Raw genomic sequence first — 24,017 nt, 5'->3', positions numbered from 1 at the left:
CACATGGGTCTCACTCTCCCACTTCCTGGCATTCCTGAATTTTTGCCGGTAAGCTTCAGGAACCAACTCATAGGCTTTGAGGATGTGCTTCTTCAATACCTCATAATCTGCACATTGGTCCATTGGTAGCGCCGAATAAATCTCTTGAGCTTTTCCCACCAGCACACTTTGCACTAGTATGGTCCAGGCCTCCTCCGGCCAGTTTAACTGTCGAGCCACTTTCTCAAAGTGTGGAAAAAATTTCGCGACTTCCTTTTCACTGAAGGGTGGAACCAGCCTCACATGTCTGCCCACATCCCAGGTGTTCTGGCTAGGTGTCGACCCCGTCAGCAAGGGTGGTACCTCTCCCCGTTCTCTCATTAACTCCAGCTCCTTGAATTTAATTTCCTGCTGAAGCTCCATGTCACGTTCCTTTAATTCCCTTTCTGCTTTTCTCTCCTCTGCTTCGAGGTCCCTTGCAGCTCTCCTCTCCTCTGCTTTTCTCCCTTCTAACCTTTCCTGGAGTTCTCGTTCCACTCTCCTTTCCTCTGCTTGTTTCTCTTCTCTCCTCTCTTCTGCTTTCCTTTCTTCTTCTGCTCTTTCCTTTTCTGCTTTCCTTTCTTCTTCTGCTAACCTTTCCTGGAGTTCTCGTTCCACTCTCCTTTCCTCTGCTTGTTTCTCTTCTCTCCTCTCTTCTGCTTTCCTTTCTTCTTCTGCTCTTTCCTTTTCTGCTTTCCTTTCTTCTTCTGCTCTCCTTTCTTCTTCTTTAATCCGTTCCTGGCTCCGTAATTGCAACTCCAGTTTCCGGAGCTCAACGTCTTCTGGTTCTTCGGGTAGCCACTGCCAGGCTAACTCGTCCCATGTTCCTAATCCCACCATAGACTGTATCACCGTGGTCTGCAACTCTGCCTTCCTCAAATTAGTTCGGACCTCCAAGTTAAAATGTTTGGCCAATTTCAAGAGGTCTGCTTTTAGTAACGCTCGGAACTGTGCCTCACTAGGTGTTACCGCAAAGTTCTGTGCAACAAACGCCATGGTGACTATCGTTAACACCTGTTAACCTTCACCCAAGACTTTACCACAATTTCTCAAAAATTTACCAATTAATAATTAATTAATAAATTTTAATTAATAAAAATTATTATTTTATTATGTTATACAATTTTAAATCCCGGACGTAGACCCAATTGCGAATCCGCAAATCGTAATTTGGACGAGCCCCCAATTCTGTTATGTGGTCCTCCCGGTGACTACCTGGTCTCGGTGACCCCCGGACCGTGAGAGGAACTCCGCCAGAAAGATTTATTATGTATGCGCTTTCGTAACGCAATCAATATTAATTCCAACCAAGAAAAAAACCCCATGGCCATCTTATACATTCCTCACGTGAGCCCCACTCCCGACTCCCTCCGTGGTCAATGTCTCTCACAATGTCTCCGTACTCCTGGAGTTCAATCTCCGCACGTGGGCGGTTGAACGGACCCTTCCTGACGTGCTTCCACCGGGCACGTCCCGTACCGGGAACAACGGCTGCAGCGCACACCTCCTGGCCAAGCAAAGCGGGTAAAGCAATGCGGGCAAAGCAACACGCGGCTTGCCCAGCGCGCGAGGCCCCAAGGTGCGACCCGTACGCGGCCTTGTAGACGGTGAGGCGAACTGTGCCGGACGCTTGGTTCCGTGCACGAACCCACAGTGACTTGACGTGTCAAAGAGTAGTTACACGTCCCGGTAACTCCTCTCGCCAGACGGGCTTTTAAACGCCGATTCTCTTACGTTGCTCAATAGCGATCCCGCTCGCGTCCGAGCTCGGCGAGGAAGAAGAAGAATCGTCGCTTCTCCCGGACCTCGTGTCTTTTCTTCTTCCGTTTCCGGTCTCCTTTTTCCCAGAAGGGCTCCTGACCCTTTAATCACAACAACCTTTAATCGACTACACATTGATAAGCAAAGACCTGAATAGTAATTCACATACATTCACATAAATACGTAACACCCCTAACACCAAAACCCGCTAATCTTGTGCCTTGTGATGACCTACTGTTTTTTGATTGGTGGACAGGTTAGATGTGCGTGTAGATTATGACCTAATTCACAAAAACCACATTTTTGATCATAACTTGGTACAATTTTCCTCTGATTTCCATGATGTTGACTTTCAGGGATACATGGTAGATGGGGACACGTTTTCCTCATCTACAATCTAGCCCTGAAGGTCAAGGCCATCTGGTGGTCCGAACAAAATATGGCCATCATTGGATCACGGACCAAGGGTAAGCCTGCCCCAGCCGAGGCAGGCTTACCCTTGTTAAACGCGTCGTGAATGCAGATATCGAGGTTGACCATGAAGCAGGATTTATTTTGTGAGGTGAAAAAGATCGGAACAGAATAAGAGCGCAGACTTGTGCTTACAAAGGAAAAGATAAGGAGACAAAAATCACAAATAAACAATGTGCGAGATTCAACAAGGAAATAAATTAATGCGTGAGGCTCACGTCCACACCGTACTACAATCAAAACAAACAGCTACAGGAACGGACACACGAGACATTTACAAAGTAGGGAGCAGTTAGACAACTGGTGCATGAATAAAAAATACAATTTCCTTATTTTTGTTATAATGACAGTTTGATGGAGAATCATTTTCGGTCACAAGGTCTTTTGAGTTTTTTGCATTGAAAATAACACAAATATAAGAGATAAGTTTCACCACAAAAATGTAGCGAGGGAATGGGGGCAGGGGAGGGTTGAAAGGGGAGGGTGATGGAAGTTCTAAACGGCAGCCTGTTTGTCGTGATTGTAACAGGTTCATGTTGAATTTAAGGGAGAGCACGAGGAACAAAGCAAACATTGAACTCTGATGCATAGGCGAGGGCAGGCGTGGTGGCGAGGGCAGGCGTGGTGGCGAGGGCAGGGGTGGTGGCGAGGGCAGGGGTGGTGGCGAGGGCAGGGTGGCGGCGAGGACAGGGGTGGTCCCAGGAAGCCGAGAGAGCAAACAGCCGGGCAGGGGTGGTCCCAGGAAGCCAAGAGAGAAAACAGCCGGGCAGGGGTGGTCCCAGGAAGCCGAGAGAGCAAAGAGCCTGGCAGGGGTAGTCCCAGAAAGCCAAGAGAGCAAAGAGCCGGGCAGGGGTGGTCCCAGGAAGCCGAGAGAGCAAAGAGCCGGGCAGGGGTGGTGGCGAGGGCAGGGGTGGTGGCGAGGGCAGGCGTGGTGGCGAGGGCAGGGGTGGTCCCAGGAAGCTGAGAGAGCAAAGAGCCGGGCAGGGGTGGTCCCAGAAAGCCAAGAGAGCAAAGAGCCGGGCAGGGGTGGTCCCAGGAAGCCAAGAGAGCAAAGAGCCGGGCAGGGGTGGTGGCGAGGGCAGGGGTGGTGGCGAGGGCAGGGGTGGTGGCGAGGGCAGGGGTGGTGGCGAGGGCAGGGGTGGTCCCAGGAAGTCGAGAGAGCAAAGAGCCAGGAAGGGGTGGTGGCGAGAGCAGGGGAGGTCCCAGAAAGCCGAGAGAGCGAAGAGCCAGGCAGGGGTGGTCCCAGGAAGCCAAGAGAGCAAAGAGCCAGGCAGGGGTGGTCCCAGGAAGCCAAGAGAGCAAAGAGCCAGTCAGGGGTGGTCCCAGGAAGCCAAGAGAGCAAAGAGCCGGGCAGGGGTGGTCCCAGGAAGCCAAGAGAGCAAAGAGCCAGGCAGGGGTGGTGGCGAGGGCAGGGGTGGTCCCAGAAAGCCGAGAGAGCGAAGAGCCAGGCAGGGGTGGTCCCAGAAAACAGAGAGCAAAGAGCCGGACAGGGGTGGTCCCACGAAGACGAGAGAGCAAAGAGCCAGGCAGGGGTGGTCCCAGAAAGCCGAGAGAGCAAGGAGTCGGGCAAGGGTGGTCCCAGGAAGCCGAGAGAGCAAAGAGCCGGGCAGGCGTGGTCCCAGGAAGCCGAGAGAGCAAAGAGCCGGGCAGGGGTGGTCCCACGAAGCCGAGAGAGCAAAGAGCCGGGCAGGGGTGGTCCCAGGAAGCAAAGAGAGCAAAGAGCCGGGCAGGGGTGGTACCAGGAAGCTGAGAGAGCAAAGAGCCGGGCAGGGGTGGTCCCAGGAAGCCGCCGAGAGAGCAAAGAGCCGGGCAGGGATGGTCTGAGGAAGCAGAGAGAGCAAAGAGCCGGGCAGGGATGGTCCCAGAAAGCCGAGAGAGCAAAGAGCCGGGCAGGGGTGGTCCCAGGAAGCTAAGAGAGCAAAGAGCCGAGCAGGGGTGGTACCAGGAAGCCAAGAGATCAAAGAGCCGGGCAGGGGTGGTCCCAGGAAGCCGAGAGAGCAAAGAGCCGGGCAGGGATGGTCCCAGGAAGCCGAGAGAGAGCAAAGAGCCGGGCAGGGGTGGTCTCAGGAAGCCGAGAGAGCAAAGAGCCGGGCAGGGGTGGTCCCAAGAAGCTGAGAGAGCAAAGAGCCGGGCAGGGGTGGTCCCAGGAAGCCGAGAGAGCAAACAGCCGTGTAGCGATGGTCCCAGGAAGCCGAGAGAGCAAAGAGCCGGGCAGGGATGGTCCCAGGAAGCCGAGAGCAAAGAGCCAGACAGGGGTGGTCCCAGGACGCCGAGCAAAGAGCCGGACAGGGGTGGTCCCACGAAGACGAGAGAGCAAAGAGCCAGGCAGGGGTGGTCCCAGAAAGCCGAGAGAGCAAGGAGTCGGGCAAGGGTGGTCCCAGGAAGCCGAGAGAGCAAAGAGCCGGGCAGGGGTGGTCCCACGAAGCCGAGAGAGAGCAAAGAGCCAGGCAGGGGTGGTCCCCCGAAGCGGAGAGAGCAAAGAGCCGGGCAGGGGTGGTCCCAGGAAGTAAAGAGAGCAAAGAGCCGGGCAGGGGTGGTACCAGGAAGCTGAGAGAGCAAAGAGCCGGGCAGGGGTGGTCCCAGGAAGCCGAGAGAGCAAAGAGCCGGGCAGGGATGGTCTGAGGAAGCAGAGAGAGCAAAGAGCCAGGCAGGGATGGTCCCAGAAAGCCGAGAGAGCAAAGAGCCGGGCAGGGGTGGTCCCAGGAAGCTAAGAGAGCAAAGAGCCGGGCAGGGGTGGTACCAGGAAGCCAAGAGAGCAAAGAGCCGGGCAGGGGTGGTCCCAGGAAGCCGAGAGAGCAAAGAGCCGGGCAGGGATGGTCCCAGGAAGCCGAGAGAGCAAAGAGCCGGGCAGGGGTGGTCTCAGGAAGCCGAGAGAGCAAAGAGCCGGGCAGGGGTGGTCCCAAGAAGCTGAGAGAGCAAAGAGCCGGGCAGGGGTGGTCCCAGGAAGCCGAGAGAGCAAACAGCCGTGTAGCGATGGTCCCAGGAAGCCGAGAGAGCAAAGAGCCGGGCAGGGATGGTCCCAGGAAGCCGAGAGCAAAGAGCCAGACAGGGGTGGTCCCAGGACGCCGAGAGCAAAGAGCCGGACAGGGGTGGTCCCACGAAGACGAGAGAGCAAAGAGCCAGGCAGGGGTGGTCCCAGAAAGCCGAGAGAGCAAGGAGTCGGGCAAGGGTGGTCCCAGGAAGCCGAGAGAGCAAAGAGCCGGGCAGGGGTGGTCCCACGAAGCCGAGAGAGAGCAAAGAGCCAGGCAGGGGTGGTCCCCCGAAGCCGAGAGAGCAAAGAGCCGGGCAGGGGTGGTCCCAGGAAGTAAAGAGAGCAAAGAGCCGGGCAGGGGTGGTACCAGGAAGCCCGAGAGAGGAAAGAGCCGGGCAGGGATGGTCTGAGGAAGCAGAGAGAGCAAAGAGCCGGGCAGGGGTGGTCCCAGGAAGCCGAGAGAGCAAAGAGCCGTGTAGGGATGGTCCCAGGAAGCCGAGAGAGCAAAGAGCCGGGCAGGGATGGTCCCAGGAAGCCGAGAGAGCAAAGAGCCAGGCAGGGGTGGTCCCAGGAAGCCGAGAGAGCAAGGAGTCGGGCAAGGGTGGTCCCAGGAAGCCGAGAGAGCAAAGAGCCGGGCAGGGGTGGTCCCACGAAGCCGAGAGAGAGCAAAGAGCCAGGCAGGGGTGGTCCCCCGAAGCGGAGAGAGCAAAGAGCCGGGCAGGGGTGGTCCCAGGAAGTAAAGAGAGCAAAGAGCCGGGCAGGGGTGGTACCAGGAAGCTGAGAGAGCAAAGAGCCGGGCAGGGGTGGTCCCAGGAAGCCGAGAGAGCAAAGAGCCGGGCAGGGATGGTCTGAGGAAGCAGAGAGAGCAAAGAGCCAGGCAGGGATGGTCCCAGAAAGCCGAGAGAGCAAAGAGCCGGGCAGGGGTGGTCCCAGGAAGCTAAGAGAGCAAAGAGCCGGGCAGGGGTGGTACCAGGAAGCCAAGAGAGCAAAGAGCCGGGCAGGGGTGGTCCCAGGAAGCCGAGAGAGCAAAGAGCCGGGCAGGGATGGTCCCAGGAAGCCGAGAGAGCAAAGAGCCGGGCAGGGGTGGTCTCAGGAAGCCGAGAGAGCAAAGAGCCGGGCAGGGGTGGTCCCAAGAAGCTGAGAGAGCAAAGAGCCGGGCAGGGGTGGTCCCAGGAAGCCGAGAGAGCAAACAGCCGTGTAGCGATGGTCCCAGGAAGCCGAGAGAGCAAAGAGCCGGGCAGGGATGGTTTCAGGAAGCCGAGAGCAAAGAGCCAGACAGGGGTGGTCCCAGGACGCCGAGAGCAAAGAGCCGGACAGGGGTGGTCCCACGAAGACGAGAGAGCAAAGAGCCAGGCAGGGGTGGTCCCAGAAAGCCGAGAGAGCAAGGAGTCGGGCAAGGGTGGTCCCAGGAAGCCGAGAGAGCAAAGAGCCGGGCAGGGGTGGTCCCACGAAGCCGAGAGAGAGCAAAGAGCCAGGCAGGGGTGGTCCCCCGAAGCCGAGAGAGCAAAGAGCCGGGCAGGGGTGGTCCCAGGAAGTAAAGAGAGCAAAGAGCCGGGCAGGGGTGGTACCAGGAAGCCCGAGAGAGGAAAGAGCCGGGCAGGGATGGTCTGAGGAAGCAGAGAGAGCAAAGAGCCGGGCAGGGGTGGTCCCAGGAAGCCGAGAGAGCAAAGAGCCGTGTAGGGATGGTCCCAGGAAGCCGAGAGAGCAAAGAGCCGGGCAGGGATGGTCCCAGGAAGCCGAGAGAGCAAAGAGCCAGGCAGGGGTGGTCCCAGGAAGCCGAGAGCAAGGAGTCGGGCAAGGGTGTTCCCAGTACGCCGAGAGAGCAATGAGCCGGGCAGGGGTGGTCCCAGGAAGCCGAGAGAGAGCATAGAGCCGGGCAGGGGTGGTCCCAGGAAGCCGAGAGAGCAAAGAGCCGGGCAGGGGTAGTCCCAGGAAGCCGAGAGAGCAAAGAGCCGGGCAGGGGTGGTCCCAGGAAGCCGAGAGAGCAAAGAGCCGGGCAGGGGTGGTCCCAGGAAGCCGAGAGAGCAAAGAGCCGGGCAGGAGTGGTCCCAGGAAGCCAAGAGAGCAAACAGCCGGGCAGGAGTGGTCCCAGGAAGCCGAGAGAGCAAAGAGCCAGGCAGGGGTGGTCCCAGGAAGCCGAGAGAGCAAAGAGCCGGGCAAGGGTCGTCCCAGGAAGGCGAGAGAGCAAAGAGCCGGGCAGGGGTGGTCCAAGGAAGCTGAGAGAGCAAAGAGGCGGACAGGGGTGGTCCTAGAAAGTCGAGAGAGCAAGGAGCCGGGCAGGGGTGGTCACAGGAAGCCGAGAGAGCAAACAGCCGGGCAGGAGTGGTCCCAGGAAGCCGAGAGAGCAAAGAGCCAGGCAGGGGTGGTCCAAGGAAGCTCAGAGAGCAAAGAGGCGGACAGGGGTGGTCCTAGAAAGACGAGAGCAAAGAGCCAGGCAGGGGTGGTCCCAGAAAGCCGAGAGAGCAAGGAGCCGGGCAGGGATGGTCTGACGAAGCAGAGAGAGCAAAGAGCCGGGCAGGGATGGTCCCAGGAAGCCGAGAGAGCAAAGAGCCGGGCAGGGGTGGTCTCAGGAAGCCGAGAGAGCAAAGAGCCGGGCAGGGGTGGTCCCAAGAAGCTGAGAGAGCAAAGAGCCGGGCAGGGGTGGTCCCAGGAAGCCGAGAGAGCAAACAGCCGTGTAGCGATGGTCCCAGGAAGCCGAGACAGCAAAGAGCCGGGCAGGGATGGTCCCAGGAAGCCGAGAGCAAAGAGCCAGACAGGGGTGGTCCCAGGACGCCGAGAGAAAAGAGCCGGACAGGGGTGGTCCCACGAAGACGAGAGAGCAAAGAGCCAGGCAGGGGTGGTCCCAGAAAGCCGAGAGAGCAAGGAGTCGGGCAAGGGTGGTCCCAGGAAGCCGAGAGAGCAAAGAGCCGGGCAGGGGTGGTCCCACGAAGCCGAGAGAGAGCAAAGAGCCAGGCAGGGGTGGTCCCCCAAAGCCGAGAGAGCAAAGAGCCGGGCAGGGGTGGTCCCAGGAAGTAAAGAGAGCAAAGAGCCGGGCAGGGGTGGTACCAGGAAGCCCGAGAGAGGAAAGAGCCGGGCAGGGATGGTCTGAGGAAGCAGAGAGAGCAAAGAGCCGGGCAGGGGTGGTCCCAGGAAGCCGAGAGAGCAAAGAGCCGTGTAGGGATGGTCCCAGGAAGCCGAGAGAGCAAAGAGCCGGGCAGGGATGGTCCCAGGAAGCCGAGAGAGCAAAGAGCCAGGCAGGGGTGGTCCCAGGAAGCCGAGAGCAAGGAGTCGGGCAAGGGTGTTCCCAGTACGCCGAGAGAGCAATGAGCCGGGCAGGGGTGGTCCCAGGAAGCCGAGAGAGAGCAAAGAGCCAGGCAGGGGTGGTCCCAGAAAGCCGAGAGAGCAAGGAGTCGGGCAGGGGTGGTCCCAGGAAGCCGAGAGAGCAAAGAGCCGGGCAGGGGTGGCCCCAGGAAGCCGAGAGAGAGAAAAGAGTCGAGCGCTTTCATCACCGCAATGTGCCGAGTTGACGGTTGCACTGAACCGATGCGTTGAAGACGGATAAACCGTAAGCCGCAATGCATCGCGAATCAAAATAGGACATGTGTGTTACGTGTTACACTAGAAGTGTTACAGTAGCTTCTGATGCAAGCCCCAAAACACCTGGACAACCGAGCAGGGATTGGCCGGCTCCACAGGGCGGAGTCGTGTTCACGCCACGAAATTTATACACACGCCATGTGGGACAGTCACACCATCGCTTTGCCGGACAAACCAGGTCCAAACATCTTGATACTGATGAAGTGGGGTTTGATTATGGGTAGAGGTAGAGCAGGGAGGACGTATGATCATTAAAAAAAAAAAAAAACCACGGAGGTGGCGGGTTAACATGGACTTACGTCCGGGAAAACTTTCCGTTTAAAAATGATTGCAAGTGGCCTCACACATCAATATGAAGCCTATTCCCTCCAAGGTGGGCCGACAGTACAAAATCAGAGCAGCAATTCTCATTACGGTGATGAAATATACATCATATATACGTATATATAAATTTGAATATGCATCACCGTAGGAGCCCAGTCTTTCTCACAAACGTTGCAGTATTTCTCGTGCCCTACCTTGAGGGCCTGGTTGAAATTCTCCACCATGGAAAGCCACTGCGCTGTCTGTTTGGAAAACTGTGCGGCCTGAACTTGCAGGTTTTTGGCCTCGGCATCAAGACGCCGCTGGTTCTGGTACGCACGTCCCACTCTGCACACGCAAAAGGAAAGTCTCCAATGAGAGAGGGTGCGTGTGGGATTCCTCGAAGCGTCTTGGAGACGATAATAATATGGAATGTTGTAATATTACTTCAGCACAGAGGTAAACCACTTTTTCGGGTAAGGGGTAAGGAAGAAAACAAGTTTGCGTTCAAATGAGTAAATAAAAGAAACTGGCACATTCAACGATTCCATAATTGGAGGAAAAACGGAAATCTATCGATTTTAACCACAAACACGGCGAGCAGGTAAAGAAAGCACTGGCCAAAAAATTTTTAATGCAAAAACATAAAAGTTAATTGAATTCAAATTTTTTATGGAGTTTGGCAAAGTGAAAACTGCAATTGACGCTTTCGACATCATGGTTATTCATAAACTGATCTCCAGGCCTATATGCTATATGCCACACAAATAAGGAATTAACGAGGCATTAGATGAGCTTCCCGTTACAGAGATAAATGTGAAAGGCATGTTAACATGGATTGTACAACGGAAAGCAAACTTGGGCCAAACTTCCCCCCCCCCCCCCCCCCCCCGGCCAAACTCTGAATAATTATGTTTTGCATCCCCCTGATAGGCCGACTCAACATCCGAACATTAACCAAAATCTAATCACATTGTTCTTCTCAACTACCCAATTCATGCACTAAATTTTGTCCGAATCCAAACACGTTTTGAGATACATCGTGCTATATATCATTTTTGGTTCCATTAATGGCATAATGGTCTGGGGCTGTTTTTCATGGTTCGGGCTAGGCCCCTGAGTTCCAGTGAAGAGAAATCTTAATGCTACAGCATGACAATGTCCTCGTGCACAAAGTGAGGTCCATACTGAAATGGTTTGGCGAGATCGGTGTGGAAGAACTTGACTGGCCTGCACAGAGCCCTGACCTCAACCCCATCGAACACCTTTGGGATGAAATTGAATGCCGACTGCGAGCCAGGCCATATCGCCCAACATCAGTGCCCGACCTCACTAATGCTCGTGTGGCTGAATGGAAACAAATCCCTGCAGCAATGTTCCAGCATCTCGTGGAAAGCCTTCCCAAAAGAGTGGAGGCTGTTATCGCAGCAAAGGGGGAGACCAACTCCATATTAATGCCCATGATTTTGGAATGAGATGTTCGACGAGCACATACAGGTGTGATGTGCTGGTGTCCACATACTTTTGGCCATTGTGTCTGTATGTATATATATTGTAACGATTTTGAGAAGTGTGTAACGATTTTGAGAAGTGTGTAACGAATTTGAGAAGTGTAACGGTTTTTGAGAAGTGTAACAATTTTGGAGGAAGTGTAACGAATGTGAAAACGTTACAATGTGAACGTTACAAACGTACGGTACCACCCTGTAATGTAAATAATGGTCGCAGTCAGCGTCCTAGTTAAATTGCATGAAATGTACACGCAGGCCACGATATATCTTTTAAATAGTGTATTTCCTTATTCCATGTAGGCTAAGTATGTGTTTTCCCACTAGATTGACTTTGCATTGTATCAAACAAAATAAGCGTAGGCCCTTCCAATTTCCCCAAAACCTCCCTTCCAATTGCCTTCCGCATTTTGGCCGGTTTTCTTCAAACCACCATTGGCCACGAGGTAAGGTTGGGGAAGAAAGGCGTGTCTCCACCTCGTCATAAGAGGGAAGGAGTGAACCAGCCCTAACAGCCAATCAATACCGCGGTGAGTGACCCGGTAGGCGTGCCCTCGGAGTCGGCGGCTTGATTTCGCTCGAGGTGATAAAAGCGACTGCAAGGGACTGCTTTAAGAGATGAGCTGGAGATGACCCTGGGAGAGGAGCAAAGAGGCTGCACCAAAGAGAGGCGGTGAGATGCGAAACGCTCCAAGCAAAAGAGGAGAGGTACTCGGCAAGGAGACCAGCTTTGGAGAGACGCGCTGAAAGGAGGGAGACGGCCCCACCCCAGAAGAGGAGCAGGTGTGCCGAACCAGCGCGTGCCGTCGACCACAGCGGATACACGACGCGGGTTTCCCGCCAAAACCGCGAGGAATTGCGAACGGCGGCCTCCCGACCTTGCCTCCATCTCAAGCCTACCTGCCTGCAATTATCCCCTGTGTAAGTGCGAACGTCCTGTCCTGCTCGTTTGTCTTGGGGCTAAGTAAAAATGAATAGTGTAAGTTAAGGATTCGCTGTGTTACTGCTTCTTCCATCCATTGCTTGTGTGTGTATAATAAAACCTGTTCTTCCTCCGTATTCTTCTTCTTCTTCTTTTTCATTCTCTTTCGGTCGCTTTAGAGATTTCCCGATTGAATATCTGTGGGGCGATCGGGTCAACGTCGGGTGGAATCGGGTTTTAATCGGGGAGGAACTGTTCGGACGCGGTTAAATACACCACCGCTCGGTCAATATAACATCTAAAAGCCGCGTCTGTAACAATATATTATATATTATATATATATATATATATATATATATATATATATATATATATATATATATATATATATATATATATATATATATATATCCGGGAATATATATATATATACACTCAACCCTTGGCTATCACGTCTAATTGGTGCCGCTATCGGCGCGCGTTAGCCGAAATCGCGATAGCTGAACTGAAGAACGTATGGTAATAATTCTAATTGGTGCCAGGACCCCCAAGTTGACCACATATTTAACCTATTTTTGCCACTTTTTTTTACCAAGTGTTTCTACCATATAAAGAAACATTAACATATAAAGAAAAAAGGAAAACAAGAATCACAATATGTAAATAAAAATAAAATGGTAAAAAAGTACCTTTTTACCATTTTATTTACCTTTTTGGGAACGATGAGGAGCTTAGGTGGTTGGGTAGGTTCCGAGGCTTGGGTGGAGTCTTATTGACCACCCCTACGTGCCTCTAACTCGTCCAGGATTGCGTCAGCTGAAGCATCAGAGAAGCGCTTAACGTCAGAGGGCTCGTCAAAGACAGAGGGCTGTGCCTCGTTGCGACGCCGTAAGCAGGGTCGGCGTCATGGGGGGGCATTCGCCGGGCCATGCCCACCAAAATGAGTTGTTGTGCCCCCCCCCCCCCCCACACCCACCCGCAGGCCAAGCCTTTGGCGCCAAACATTCACGTCGGCTATATTTTGTGGTGTATATGTGTGTGTGTGTGTGTGTGTGTGTGTGTGTGTGTGTGTGTGTGTGTGTGTGTGTGTGTGTGTGTGTGTGTGTGTGTGTGTGTGTGTGTAAGAGATATAATTTGCAGCATGTTTTAAAATTGGAACTGCGTTGGTGTGTTGGTTGTTGACGGCAAACTCTTCTTATCAAGCATTTACATCATAGATTGAGGTCTCGAACGGCAGTTTGTGCCCCCCCCTCCCCTGCGGTTACCCTAATGTCCCCCGATTAGACTTGTTCTGACGCCGAATCTGGCCGTAAGAATTCGGTGATCTGGCGTTGGCGGAGGGAGTTGACGTGGGCATGATACTGATTACTGCTCCTCGTAACCTGCCAGTGCCGTATTAATAAAGGAGCACCTTGCTTCACTGTTGAATCTTAAATCTTATCCACGTTTCTGCGATAATCACGGTTTTGATAAATACCTCGCACTGTTGACTCATTTATCCCAAATTTCTTTCCAACACTTCGCTTTGTTTCACCATTGTCTATCAACTGCACAATTTCGAATTTCTGAGCGTAACTTAAGTTCTTCCTCTTCTTGATTTCCCTTGATTTCTCTTTCCTCACGCTCGGTGATGACGTAGCACCCTTTCCACCATTTCCGGTGCGCTATAGCGCGTATTTGGGGCGCGATAGTCGTGTGTTGAGCAGTTTTTTAGGTAGCCACGATAGCAAAGAAACGCGATAGCCGAGGGTTGAGTGTGTATGTATGTATGTATATATGTATATATGTATGTGTATATATATATATATATACATATATATATATATATATATATATATATATATATATATATATATATATATATATATATATACAGTGAAACCTTGACTTACGAGTTTAATTCGTTCTGTGACCGAGCTCGTAACTCAATTTGCTCGTTTCTCAAATCAAATTTCCCCATTAAAATGCATTGAAATGCTATTAATCCGTTCCAGCCCGCCAAAAACCACACCAATTTTTTTTGAAATATACAGTATATATAAAAATATCTCGCGCTTTATATTTCACCTGTATGCAGCATACAAGTTGGCAGGATGGCCTGGACTGGAGATACGCACACTTGACTCTAAACTGTCCAGCCTGGGTTTGAATCCCGACCCAGCTATAACCTGTCATGGGTGAATCACAGGCAGGGTGATTCATCAATATGTGTACCGCTAAACTGGGCGCCCCGTTTGCGTCCCATTAGTTGTTGGATGTTGAGGATCTCACCGTGTCTTCCACAAAGAGAAGGCGAGCTATCGCCGGCACTCTGAACAAGTTGTGGCCTGGCATGCTCTTCTCCTCTGCCGTTATATACGTCCTCCTCGGCATCTTTTTCCAGAAGAGCCCTGTCTCATCACAGTTGAAGATTTGCTGGGGGATGTATCGTTCGGCTTCTATCAGTTCGGCAAAAGTTATAATAAAATGTCTCGGGCCTTCTCACACATGATGCTCTCGGTCACGGTATCTCCTGCGAGCTGCTTCTCCGTCAACCACACAAACAACAACTTCTCCATCTTTTCATGGATAGAGGTCCGGAGCTTTGAAATAATCGTAACGCCCTTGGCTGGCGTTATAGCCTTTATCGACTCCTTCTGCTTCAAATCGTACATATCGTAGAAGTACTGCGATCGTACTGCCTCGCCAAGTCGACAACACGCACACCTCGCTCATGTTTTTCGACGATTGCGTGTTTTATATCCAAGCACATCATCCTCTTCTTCTTCTCAGTACTGCCCTTGGCACTCAATTTCTTAGGACCCATGGTTAAAACTAAGAAATTTTCCAAAATAACCAAAATGCGAAAACAAAGCAGCAGCGATATACGGCAGAGATGCTTGCACGGCAAGATAACCACGTGACCGGAACCCACCTGGCGGGTGGCGTAAGCTCCAAAATAACCAAAATGCGAAAACAAAACAGCAGCGATATACGGCAGAAATGCTTGCACGGCAAGATAACCACGTGACCGGAACTCACCTGGTGGCGGGTGGCGTCAGCTCCAAAATAACCAAAATGCGAAAACAAAACAGCAGCGATATACGGCAGAGATGCTTGCACGGCAAGATAACCACGTGAACGGAACCCACCTGGTGGCGGGTGGCGTCAGCTCCAAAATAACCAAAATGCGAAAACAAAACAGCAGCGATATACGGCAGAGATGCTTGCACGACAAGATAACCACGTGACCGGAACCCACCTAGTGGCGGGTGGCGTAAGCTCGTAACTCAGATCTCAGCTCGCATCTCAAAGCAATAAACCGCCCGAGCGACGGCTCGTATCTCGGAAAACTCGTAAGTTGGTGCACTCGTAAGTCAAGGTTTCACTGTATATATATATATATATATTGTTACAGACGCGGGTTTTAGATGTTATATTGACCGAGCGGTGGTGTATTTAACCGCGTCCGAACAGTTACTCCCCGATTAGAACCTGATTCCACCCGACGTTGACCAGATCGCCCCACAGATATTCAATCGGGAAATCTCTAAAGCGACCGAAAGAGAATGAAAAAGAAGAAGAAGAAGAATACGGAGGAAGAACAGATTTATTATACACACACAGCAATGGATGGAAGAAGCAGTAACACAGCGAATCGTTAACTTACACTATTCATTTTTACTTAGCCCCAAGACAACGAGCAGGACAGGACGTTCACACTTACACAGGGGATAATGCAGGCAGGTAGGTGGATTGCTTGAGAGGGAGGCAAAGTCGGGAGGCCGCAGCTCGCAATTCCTCGTGGTTTTGGCGGGAAACCCTCCGTCGTGTATCCGCTGCGGTAGACGTCACGCGCTGGTTCGGCACACCTGCTCCTCTTCTTGGGGTGGAGCCGTCTCCCTCCTTTCAGCGCGTCTCTCCAAAGCTGGTTTCCTTGCCGAGTACCTCTCCTCTTTGGCTTGGAGCGTTTCGCATCTCACCGCTCCTTTTGGTGCAGCCTCTTTGCTCATCTCCCAGGGTCATCTCTCAAGGCCTCTCGTAAAGCAGTCCCTTACAGTCGCTTTTATCACCTCGGGCGAAATCAAGCCGCCGACTCCGAGGGCACGCCTACCGGGTCGCTCACCGCGGTGTTGATTGGCTGTTAGGGCTGGTTCACTCCTTCCCTCTTATGACGAGGTGGAGACACGCCTTTCTTCCCCAACCCTACCTCGTGGCCAATGGTGGTTGAAGAAAACCGCCCAAAATGCGGAAGGCAATTGGAAGGGAGGTTTTGGGGAAATTGGAAGGGCCTACGCTTATTTTGTTTGATACAATGCAAAGTCAATCTAGTGGGAAACACATATTTAGCCTACATGGAATAAGGAAATACACTATTTAAAAGATATATCGTGACCTGCGTGTAAGTTTCATGGAATTAACTAGGACGGCTGCGACCATTATTTACATTACGAGGATGTTACCATACTTTTGTAACGTTCACATTGTAACGTTTCCACATTCGTTACACTGCACCCTCCTTTCTTCAGGCCCGTTCTCGGGCCTATTAAACTTTAACTTAGTGTGACACGTAGGTGTAATTCCCTCTACAATTAACCTGACCCTGAGTGTGACAATTTTAAAACACAAATAAGTATGTCCCCCTATTGCATTGCACCCTGTCTAACAGACTCAAGCCCACAGCTAACCGAATTACGGAATTATTCTCAAACTATACATTTACGGTGGGGAGCATTATTTACAATGACGTGATTTCTTATTTACAACGCAACCCAGGACCTGTGTTTTTTTTTTCTTTTTTTTTCTTTTTAGGGAACAAGAGAAAGAAATTCCTGTTGGGAGGGAGGAGACAGCACGCATTGCATCGATGCACCAGTACCAATACCACCAAAGCACCCAAAAGCACCAAAAGCACCACAAAGCACCAAAAGCACCACCCGGTGCGCAGTCACCATGCTTCATAATAAACACAACAAAACAACTGGTGGTGGTCTTCTCTTTCTCTGCTGGGCCGATGTTCTTCCCGACGTCTTCTGGCTTCATGCGGCCTAGTTGGAAATAATAAAAAGCACAACTTGTGTCCATTTTTATTTAGGGCCTCAGGAGCCAACTAAGGGTGGTCCACCTGTTTGGCATAGGTGCCACCTTACCGAGGTCCGCAAGCAAGATTCCCTGGCCACTATGGCCGGTCTCCAACAGAGGTGCCCTGCCCCAGAACCTGGGGTCCATCAAGTGGTACTTGGCCGCAGAACAGCGGTCCATACAGTGGTACATCAACGCAATGCATGCTGGTTCTGGGAATCTCGGGCGCACAATGGCCACCTCACGCACGCTCCGATCGGCACCCAATGGCGCACAGGTCATGTGGGAGACAAAAGAAAGACAATTGAGCGAGGGGTAAGGTCACAAGGGTACACGTCAATAAGGCAATGCAAGGTGAAATGCGTACGGAGGGCGAAGTGAGAAAGCTCGTCCCTACCGTACGTCACCCCCCCTGTCAACTACCCTACCCTTGCCCTTGCCCTTACCCCATATGTACAAAATCTACACATTACCAATTCGTCACTACTGTCACGTCTTCCCCATATTTCCCCTATACCAAATTCGTCACCACAATCCCTCTACTTCAAAATTTGCCATCACCAATTCATCATCAATCCTCATAAGGAGGGAGAGATGGAATTACGCACAATGTCACACCCACGTCATGATGCGTCTCACAATCCAAACATTTGCATCATAAAAAATAATCAAAACATGGCATGGTGTGGAGTACCTGTCACCTCAGGTGAGTGGATGCAGATGGTGCGAGGAGATCCTTCATCCTAACTATCCTCTAAATGACTTTAACACACTTTACACTACCCGGGGTCTCTCCCTGCAAGTCCATTGGCCAACTTACACTATGGGTTCTAAAAACCAATTCCCATTGCCCAAACTGTGGTGCCTCTCAATTTGGGGTCTCACTCCCCCAACTCATCTCCCGGTGCTCTCGCACAATTTCTGGGCTGCGACGTCTAGCTCTCCCAACAGGTCTACCCACCTGCACACCTCCACCACTGTAGTTGCCACCCGAGCTTACCTAGCTCCTCACCCTAACCTAACTAACTGGGGACAGCCCCTCTCCTGGCTCTGTCACCCCATGGTGCCCTCTGGCACTGGGCTACCCGGGTCCGTCCTCCGGATCCTCGGGCCCCATCCACAACAACTACTACCGGCTCCCAGAGCCCACCTGCGGCCTCACCTGGCCGACATCCTCACAGTGGTGGAGTGCCCAAACCAACTACACACACTAACAGGCTACACGCCCAGCCATTTCCACAACACTAATGCACCCATCCACATACCATTCTGCCACCCGCACCACAGATGCCAATATCCAACCACAATTTACCTGTACCCTCTACCTAACACTTACACTACCCGCCCCGGGTATCCGTGATGGGGGTCCACTCTTCCCCCATTCACACCTTCGCACCATCCACTCCACTCCACAATTTCCACCATTCTCACTCCACGACCATCCATTCCAATACTCCAGATATTCCACACTACCATTTATTCCACACAGCCACATACACCTATTGTTGCACACCTGTGCCCTCACACCTGGTGCCACCTGCACCCTCCTTTCTTCCTGGACCATTTGGTCAACACAACACGCAATCACCACTACTCCCTCATACACAGCTCCACACACCTGTTCAGTTGCACACCTGTGCAATCACACCTGTTCCATTCTCACCTGTTCAATCCTCACACACACGGCATCATCTCAGCTAACTACTCCCCTCTGAAACTTGCGCTTTCCAGTCGTCCCTTTAAACTATTGCGCTCCCTCGTCATTATCATCCACACTAAACTACCTGCGTCCCCACTACAGGTATCAGTCACTAACTAATCTTAACGTTACCTAATGTCATCTTCGCTAGGGCCCTATCAATATCCTAACCCACCCGGGCTAGTTTTCACTGCCATACACCCCATAGACAATAGCTCCTTTGCCCCACTTGTGAGGGATGGTGGATTTGCCATCCCACCACATCGGGGGTCTCTCACTATAAATTTTGCTAACCAAATTCCAACCAATTCAAAAATTTTCCATTTACTGCCAATTCTACCCACTTTTCTAAATTTCGTTTTAAATCACCATCACTATCACCATCACCCGTCTACTTATTACATCCTCTCGGTGCGCCAATTCACGTCTACAGCCCGGCTTCGTACAGCCGAGCAATGAACGCGGATTCTTTTGTGCCGGCGGCTGGATGCGTCCCGCATTCGGGGCAGGGGCGGGGGCTTACCCGGGCCGAGATCCCATGCACCACCTCGGCGTGGAGCCATCCAATGTCCCGATCTCGACCTGCCGGCACGTCTCAACAAAACGTGGTCGCCATGACGACCCTTCCTATCCAGCTGCCCGCTCCGCCTAGTGGAGCCCGGACGCGGCCGTTCCAAGCGAGGCACAGCGTGGATCGCGTACGGCGGTTCTTTCGAAACCGCCGTGGTTCGGATCCCCGCTGGTCCTCGCGGCACGCGAAGCTGCCCGACGCGCACCGAGGGCCCGATTCGGCTATAAGTCGCCCTAACCGCTAAACCGGTTACCGTCGACGCTTCACCTGGACGCTTACATGCATACGCTACCCCTTTCTTGCTCATACATGCAGCCGTCTCCCTGCTCTTGGTCGTACCTTCTCTAACACACCTCAGTACACTCATTCCGCTCACCGACTTGGTCACACACCTGACCACCGAACACCTTGGCACACATTCGTCGCTCGCACACCTCACCAACACACCTCTTCGCGCCCCTTTCTCGGTCACCTCCTTTGTGACAATCACAGGTATGCTCTCACCCGCACACCCAACCGCGTGCCTCACGACCAACTCAAGTGTGCATCCCCACACACGCTCTACCATTCCAGGTGTGCATCCTTCCATTCCAGGTGTACATCCTCGCCCACCTGTCACAACCAACTCACGCTCCGTTTCACTCTCACCACTCTCACCTCCACTCTTGACAGCGCACTCACCCTTACTCTCGACGGCACACTCTTTCCTCATGCACCCGTCTGTTACACACCTTTCTCGCGCACACTCTCCCGTTACATCCTCTGTAACACTCACCACAGGCGTACACTTTCTTGTTACATCCTCTGTAACACTCACCACAGGTGTACATTCTCCCTTACTCTTGACATCATGCGCTTCCCCCATGCACCCGTCCGTTACACACCTTTCTCGCGCATCCTCTCGCGCACACTTTTTCGTTACTTCCTCCGTAACACTCACCACACCGCGCTTCCCTGTGCTCCCTCGCACACGCGCTACGACCGACTCACTCCTGACGGCACACTCACTCCTGACGGCACACTCACTCCTCGGCGTGCACTTTTTCCTCACACACCCCATGGTCGGACATTCTCGCACACCTCTTTTTTCGCACACCTGACCTGTCGCACACTTCACCAACGGCCTCTCACGAACACCCGGATCCAAAGCAACCCCCAAGCCAACTGAAGCTTTCCTCACATCATATACATTGCCACTCACCTCCGTACTTCGTCGTCGCACCTCCTCTGCCACCTGCAAACTTTTTATTTGGTTAGTGAGCACCTCATCATGATTTGAACACAGACCGTGTACATATTCCATTACCTCCTCCTGGATTTCTCTCTTAGTTTCTGTCCGTCCCTTCTTAATTTCACTCACCTCTTCTTCCACTTCCTCTAATTTTTGTTTAACCTCTTTTATTTCTCGGTGCGTCTCCTCAAGTTCGTCCTCTAAGGCTACCGTAACCGTCTCTATGTGCATCCTCACCTGCCGGTCCTTTGTCTCCATTATCTCTGTCACCTCGTCCACCCTCATTGTCAGTTCCTCCCGTACCATCTGACATTGCCTCTGTGTCGCTATTAATTCGTTTTTAATTTCTTTTTGTGTCGCCTTTAACCCTCCGAGTACTGCAGTGTTCCTTTGAACCTGCTCCACTAATGTCGTTTGTCCCTCTGTCAGCTGTTCCACCTCCTCCGTCAGATCTTCTATTCCCCCTTGTAACTTTGCCGTATTATTTCTCACCTCTTTCTCCATACGCTTCTCACCTCGCTTTACCTCCTCGAGCAGCCCCGAAACCTCCTCACTTACCCCTCGTCGTATTTCCTCCATCTCTTTTGTAGATGCCACCCTCATCTGTCCCAATTCATCCCTCTGAGCATCCAGTTTGGTTTCTACCCCGATTTTCACCTCCTCTATCTGCTCTCCCATTTGTTTGATTTCTCGGGCGGATTGCTCCCCTATCTCCCGCAATTTGCCTTCCATCCTATTTTCTAACCCCATTAACCCATTTTGCACCTCTTTTATCCCATTGTCTAACCCCTCAAATTTCTTGTCTAATCCCTCACCGGTACCCCTCGCTTCGTCCCTCATTACCCCCATTTGGCCCTCCAATCGCTCACTATCAGCCCTCGCTCCGTCCCTCATTACCCCCATTTGGTTTCCCATTACCCCCATTTGCCCCATAATTCTGCTTTCCATTTTTTCACTATCAGCCCTCCTTCTGTTTTCCATTTGTTCGCTATTCTTGTCCATAAGGGCCTTCATTTGTATAAAAAAAAGGTTCAAATCCACCAACGGCGCTGCTACGGTCGCGGCAAAATTTGGTGCCGCTACACCCACGTGCGTGAGGACGCCACTTTGCGCGTCTGATACTTCCGCAACCACATTGCTATTTTTCTCCTCCTCCCTATCCTCCACATACATTTCCCCGAGGTCCTGGGTCGATTCCACCCTGTCTATCTCTCCCACCGACATCCGATCGCCTTGATTGTCCATGGCGCGATCTCAAAATTCGGGTTTTGCTTTATAAAACAAAATAAATTTCGGCAGCTTGTAATTTTGAGCGCGTTAAGCGCGCTTCGGGTCCGATCTCCCTCCTCGACACCAATTGTTACTCTAATAGTACAATTGGTGTTCCAAAATTTGGGCCTAACAAATTTAGTCCCAGGTCCGAATCCAACTCCTCGACACCAAATGTTACAGACGCGGGTTTTAGATGTTATATTGACCGAGCGGTGGTGTATTTAACCGCGTCCGAACAGTTACTCCCCGATTAGAACCCGATTCCACCCGACGTTGACCAGATCGCCCCACAGATATTCAATCGGGAAATCTCTAAAGCGACCGAAAGAGAATGAAAAAGAAGAAGAAGAAGAATACGGAGGAAGAACAGATTTATTATACACACACAGCAATGGATGGAAGAAGCAGTAACACAGCGAATCGTTAACTTACACTATTCATTTTTACTTAGCCCCAAGACAACGAGCAGGACAGGACGTTCACACTTACACAGGGGATAATGCAGGCAGGTAGGGCTTGAGGTGGATTGCTTGAGAGGGAGGCAAAGTCGGGAGGCCGCAGCTCGCAATTCCTCGCGGTTTTGGCGGGAAACCCTCCGTCGTGTATCCGCTGCGGTAGACGTCACGCGCTGGTTCGGCACACCTGCTCCTCTTCTTGGGGTGGAGCCGTCTCCCTCCTTTCAGCGCGTCTCTCCAAAGCTGGTTTCCTTGCCGAGTACCTCTCCTCTTTGGCTTGGAGCGTTTCGCATCTCACCGCTCCTTTTGGTGCAGCCTCTTTGCTCATCTCCCAGGGTCATCTCTCAAGGCCTCTCGTAAAGCAGTCCCCTTACAGTCGCTTTTATCACCTCGGGCGAAATCAAGCCGCCGACTCCGAGGGCACGCCTACCGGGTCGCTCACCGCGGTGTTGATTGGCTGTTAGGGCTGGTTCACTCCTTCCCTCTTATGACGAGGTGGAGACACGCCTTTCTTCCCCAACCCTACCTCGTGGCCAATGGTGGTTGAAGAAAACCGCCCAAAATGCGGAAGGCAATTGGAAGGGAGGTTTTGGGGAAATTGGAAGGGCCTACGCTTATTTTGTTTGATACAATGCAAAGTCAATATAGTGGGAAACACATATTTAGCCTACATGGAATAAGGAAATACACTATTTAAAAGATACTAGGGCATTGCCCGTACTATATCTATATCTAAAATTATATCCCCCCCCCCCTCTATTTACATGAAATGGTTTGGTCCAAAGCGAACGGCTTGCGAGTACGGTGACAATCCCCCCCCTCTATTTACATGCAATGGTTTGGTCCAAAGCGAACGGCTTCCGGAGTTTGGTAAAGAAATCGCCATCGCATGCACAAACGCGCAGGAAAGCGAATGAATCGCAAATTCGGTTTTATTAGTTTTAAAACATAGTTTAACGCCAACATAGTTTGCAAACGTGAAATAAATGAATACGCTGTCAAATGTGCCATCCGAGGCAGAGTGTGTCCTCCACGTTCGGCACACGCGATCGTTCGCTGCTCTCTGATTGGTTGAATCGTTTTTTGGACATAGCTCGGTAAGTAATTGTCCGATTAATATGAAACCTTGAAAAGGCACATCCTCGGGTCCCCAGCAATATACATGGCAAGTTAAAAGTATATCGGACCCGTGGTTGTCGAGAAACAGCGGTCACAGACAAACAAACGTACAGACGTACAAACGTACAGACGTACAGAGATTACTGGAATTATAGATAGATATCGTGACCTGCGTGTAAGTTTCATGGAATTAACTAGGACGGCTGCGACCATTATTTACATTACGAGGATGTTACCATACTTTTGTAACGTTCACATTGTAACGTTTCCACATTCGTTACAATATATATATATATATATATATATATATATATATATATATATATATATATATATACATATATATATATATATATATATATATATATAGTTACGGACCGCGGATAAGATGTTAATTTGCCGAGCGGATGGCGCCGCGGCCCGAACTGTTTTTACAATCACTAGACCCGATTCTGAACGTTGGCCAAATCGTGCCACAGATATTCAATGAGGGAAAAGACAAAGACGACGCGGATGTGAAGAAGAAGAAGGAGACAAAAAGGTTTGAAATACGATTATTATTTATTACTATTTACAGGATCGAAAGAAACCAAGGAAGAAGGAAAGATAAGAAAATAAAGCAGAAAGAGGGACGGACCAGAAGGACACAGTGAAAACTCTAGCTTACCTATTACAGTCTTACTTAACCCAGGGACAAGACAAACAAAACAAACTCACGTACACAAGAAGGATGGAATGGATGGTTTGGGACGGCAGAGGAGGGTCCAGGCAGATGGTAGGCGTCGAGGTCCGGCTCCAAGCGCGCGCTCCGATCCACGCTTTGGGGTCAAGGCGAAAACCCCGGCAAACACAGCCTCGTGTCTCACCGACCGGCAATAGGGCCTAGAGGGTATCGGCCTATTGCCGCAATACAGGCACCCCCTCACGTTTCTCTCTCTCAGTCTTGCTCAATGGTTCGCTCTCCGTGCTGCCGTGGGGACGTCGTGTGCTTTTTTCCGGACTCATCTGCCGTTTCACGATCTTCGCACGCATATCTCATCCTCAAGCGCCGGTGTGACACGCCCTCCTCAGTTTCGGTA

The 24,017-nt window shown here is 51.8% G+C and overlaps 1 protein-coding gene across 1 annotated transcript in view; it reads right to left on the bottom strand.

Annotated features, from left to right (window-relative positions):
* Positions 1-24,017, bottom strand: part of BLOC1S1 (biogenesis of lysosomal organelles complex 1 subunit 1) — a 77,532-nt gene that overhangs the window by 6,292 nt on the left and 47,223 nt on the right. The window contains exon 3 of the mRNA XM_068121803.2: positions 9,316-9,448. Coding sequence (XP_067977904.1) covers positions 9,316-9,448 — 133 coding nt within the window. The remainder of the gene's footprint in view (positions 1-9,315; positions 9,449-24,017) is intronic.

This window comes from Myxine glutinosa, chromosome 7, assembly GCF_964187855.1.
Source record: "Myxine glutinosa chromosome 7, kmMyxGlut1.1, whole genome shotgun sequence".
Classification (NCBI taxonomy): Eukaryota; Metazoa; Chordata; class Myxini; order Myxiniformes; family Myxinidae; genus Myxine; species Myxine glutinosa.
This window is presented reverse-complemented; position numbering and strand designations above follow the sequence as displayed.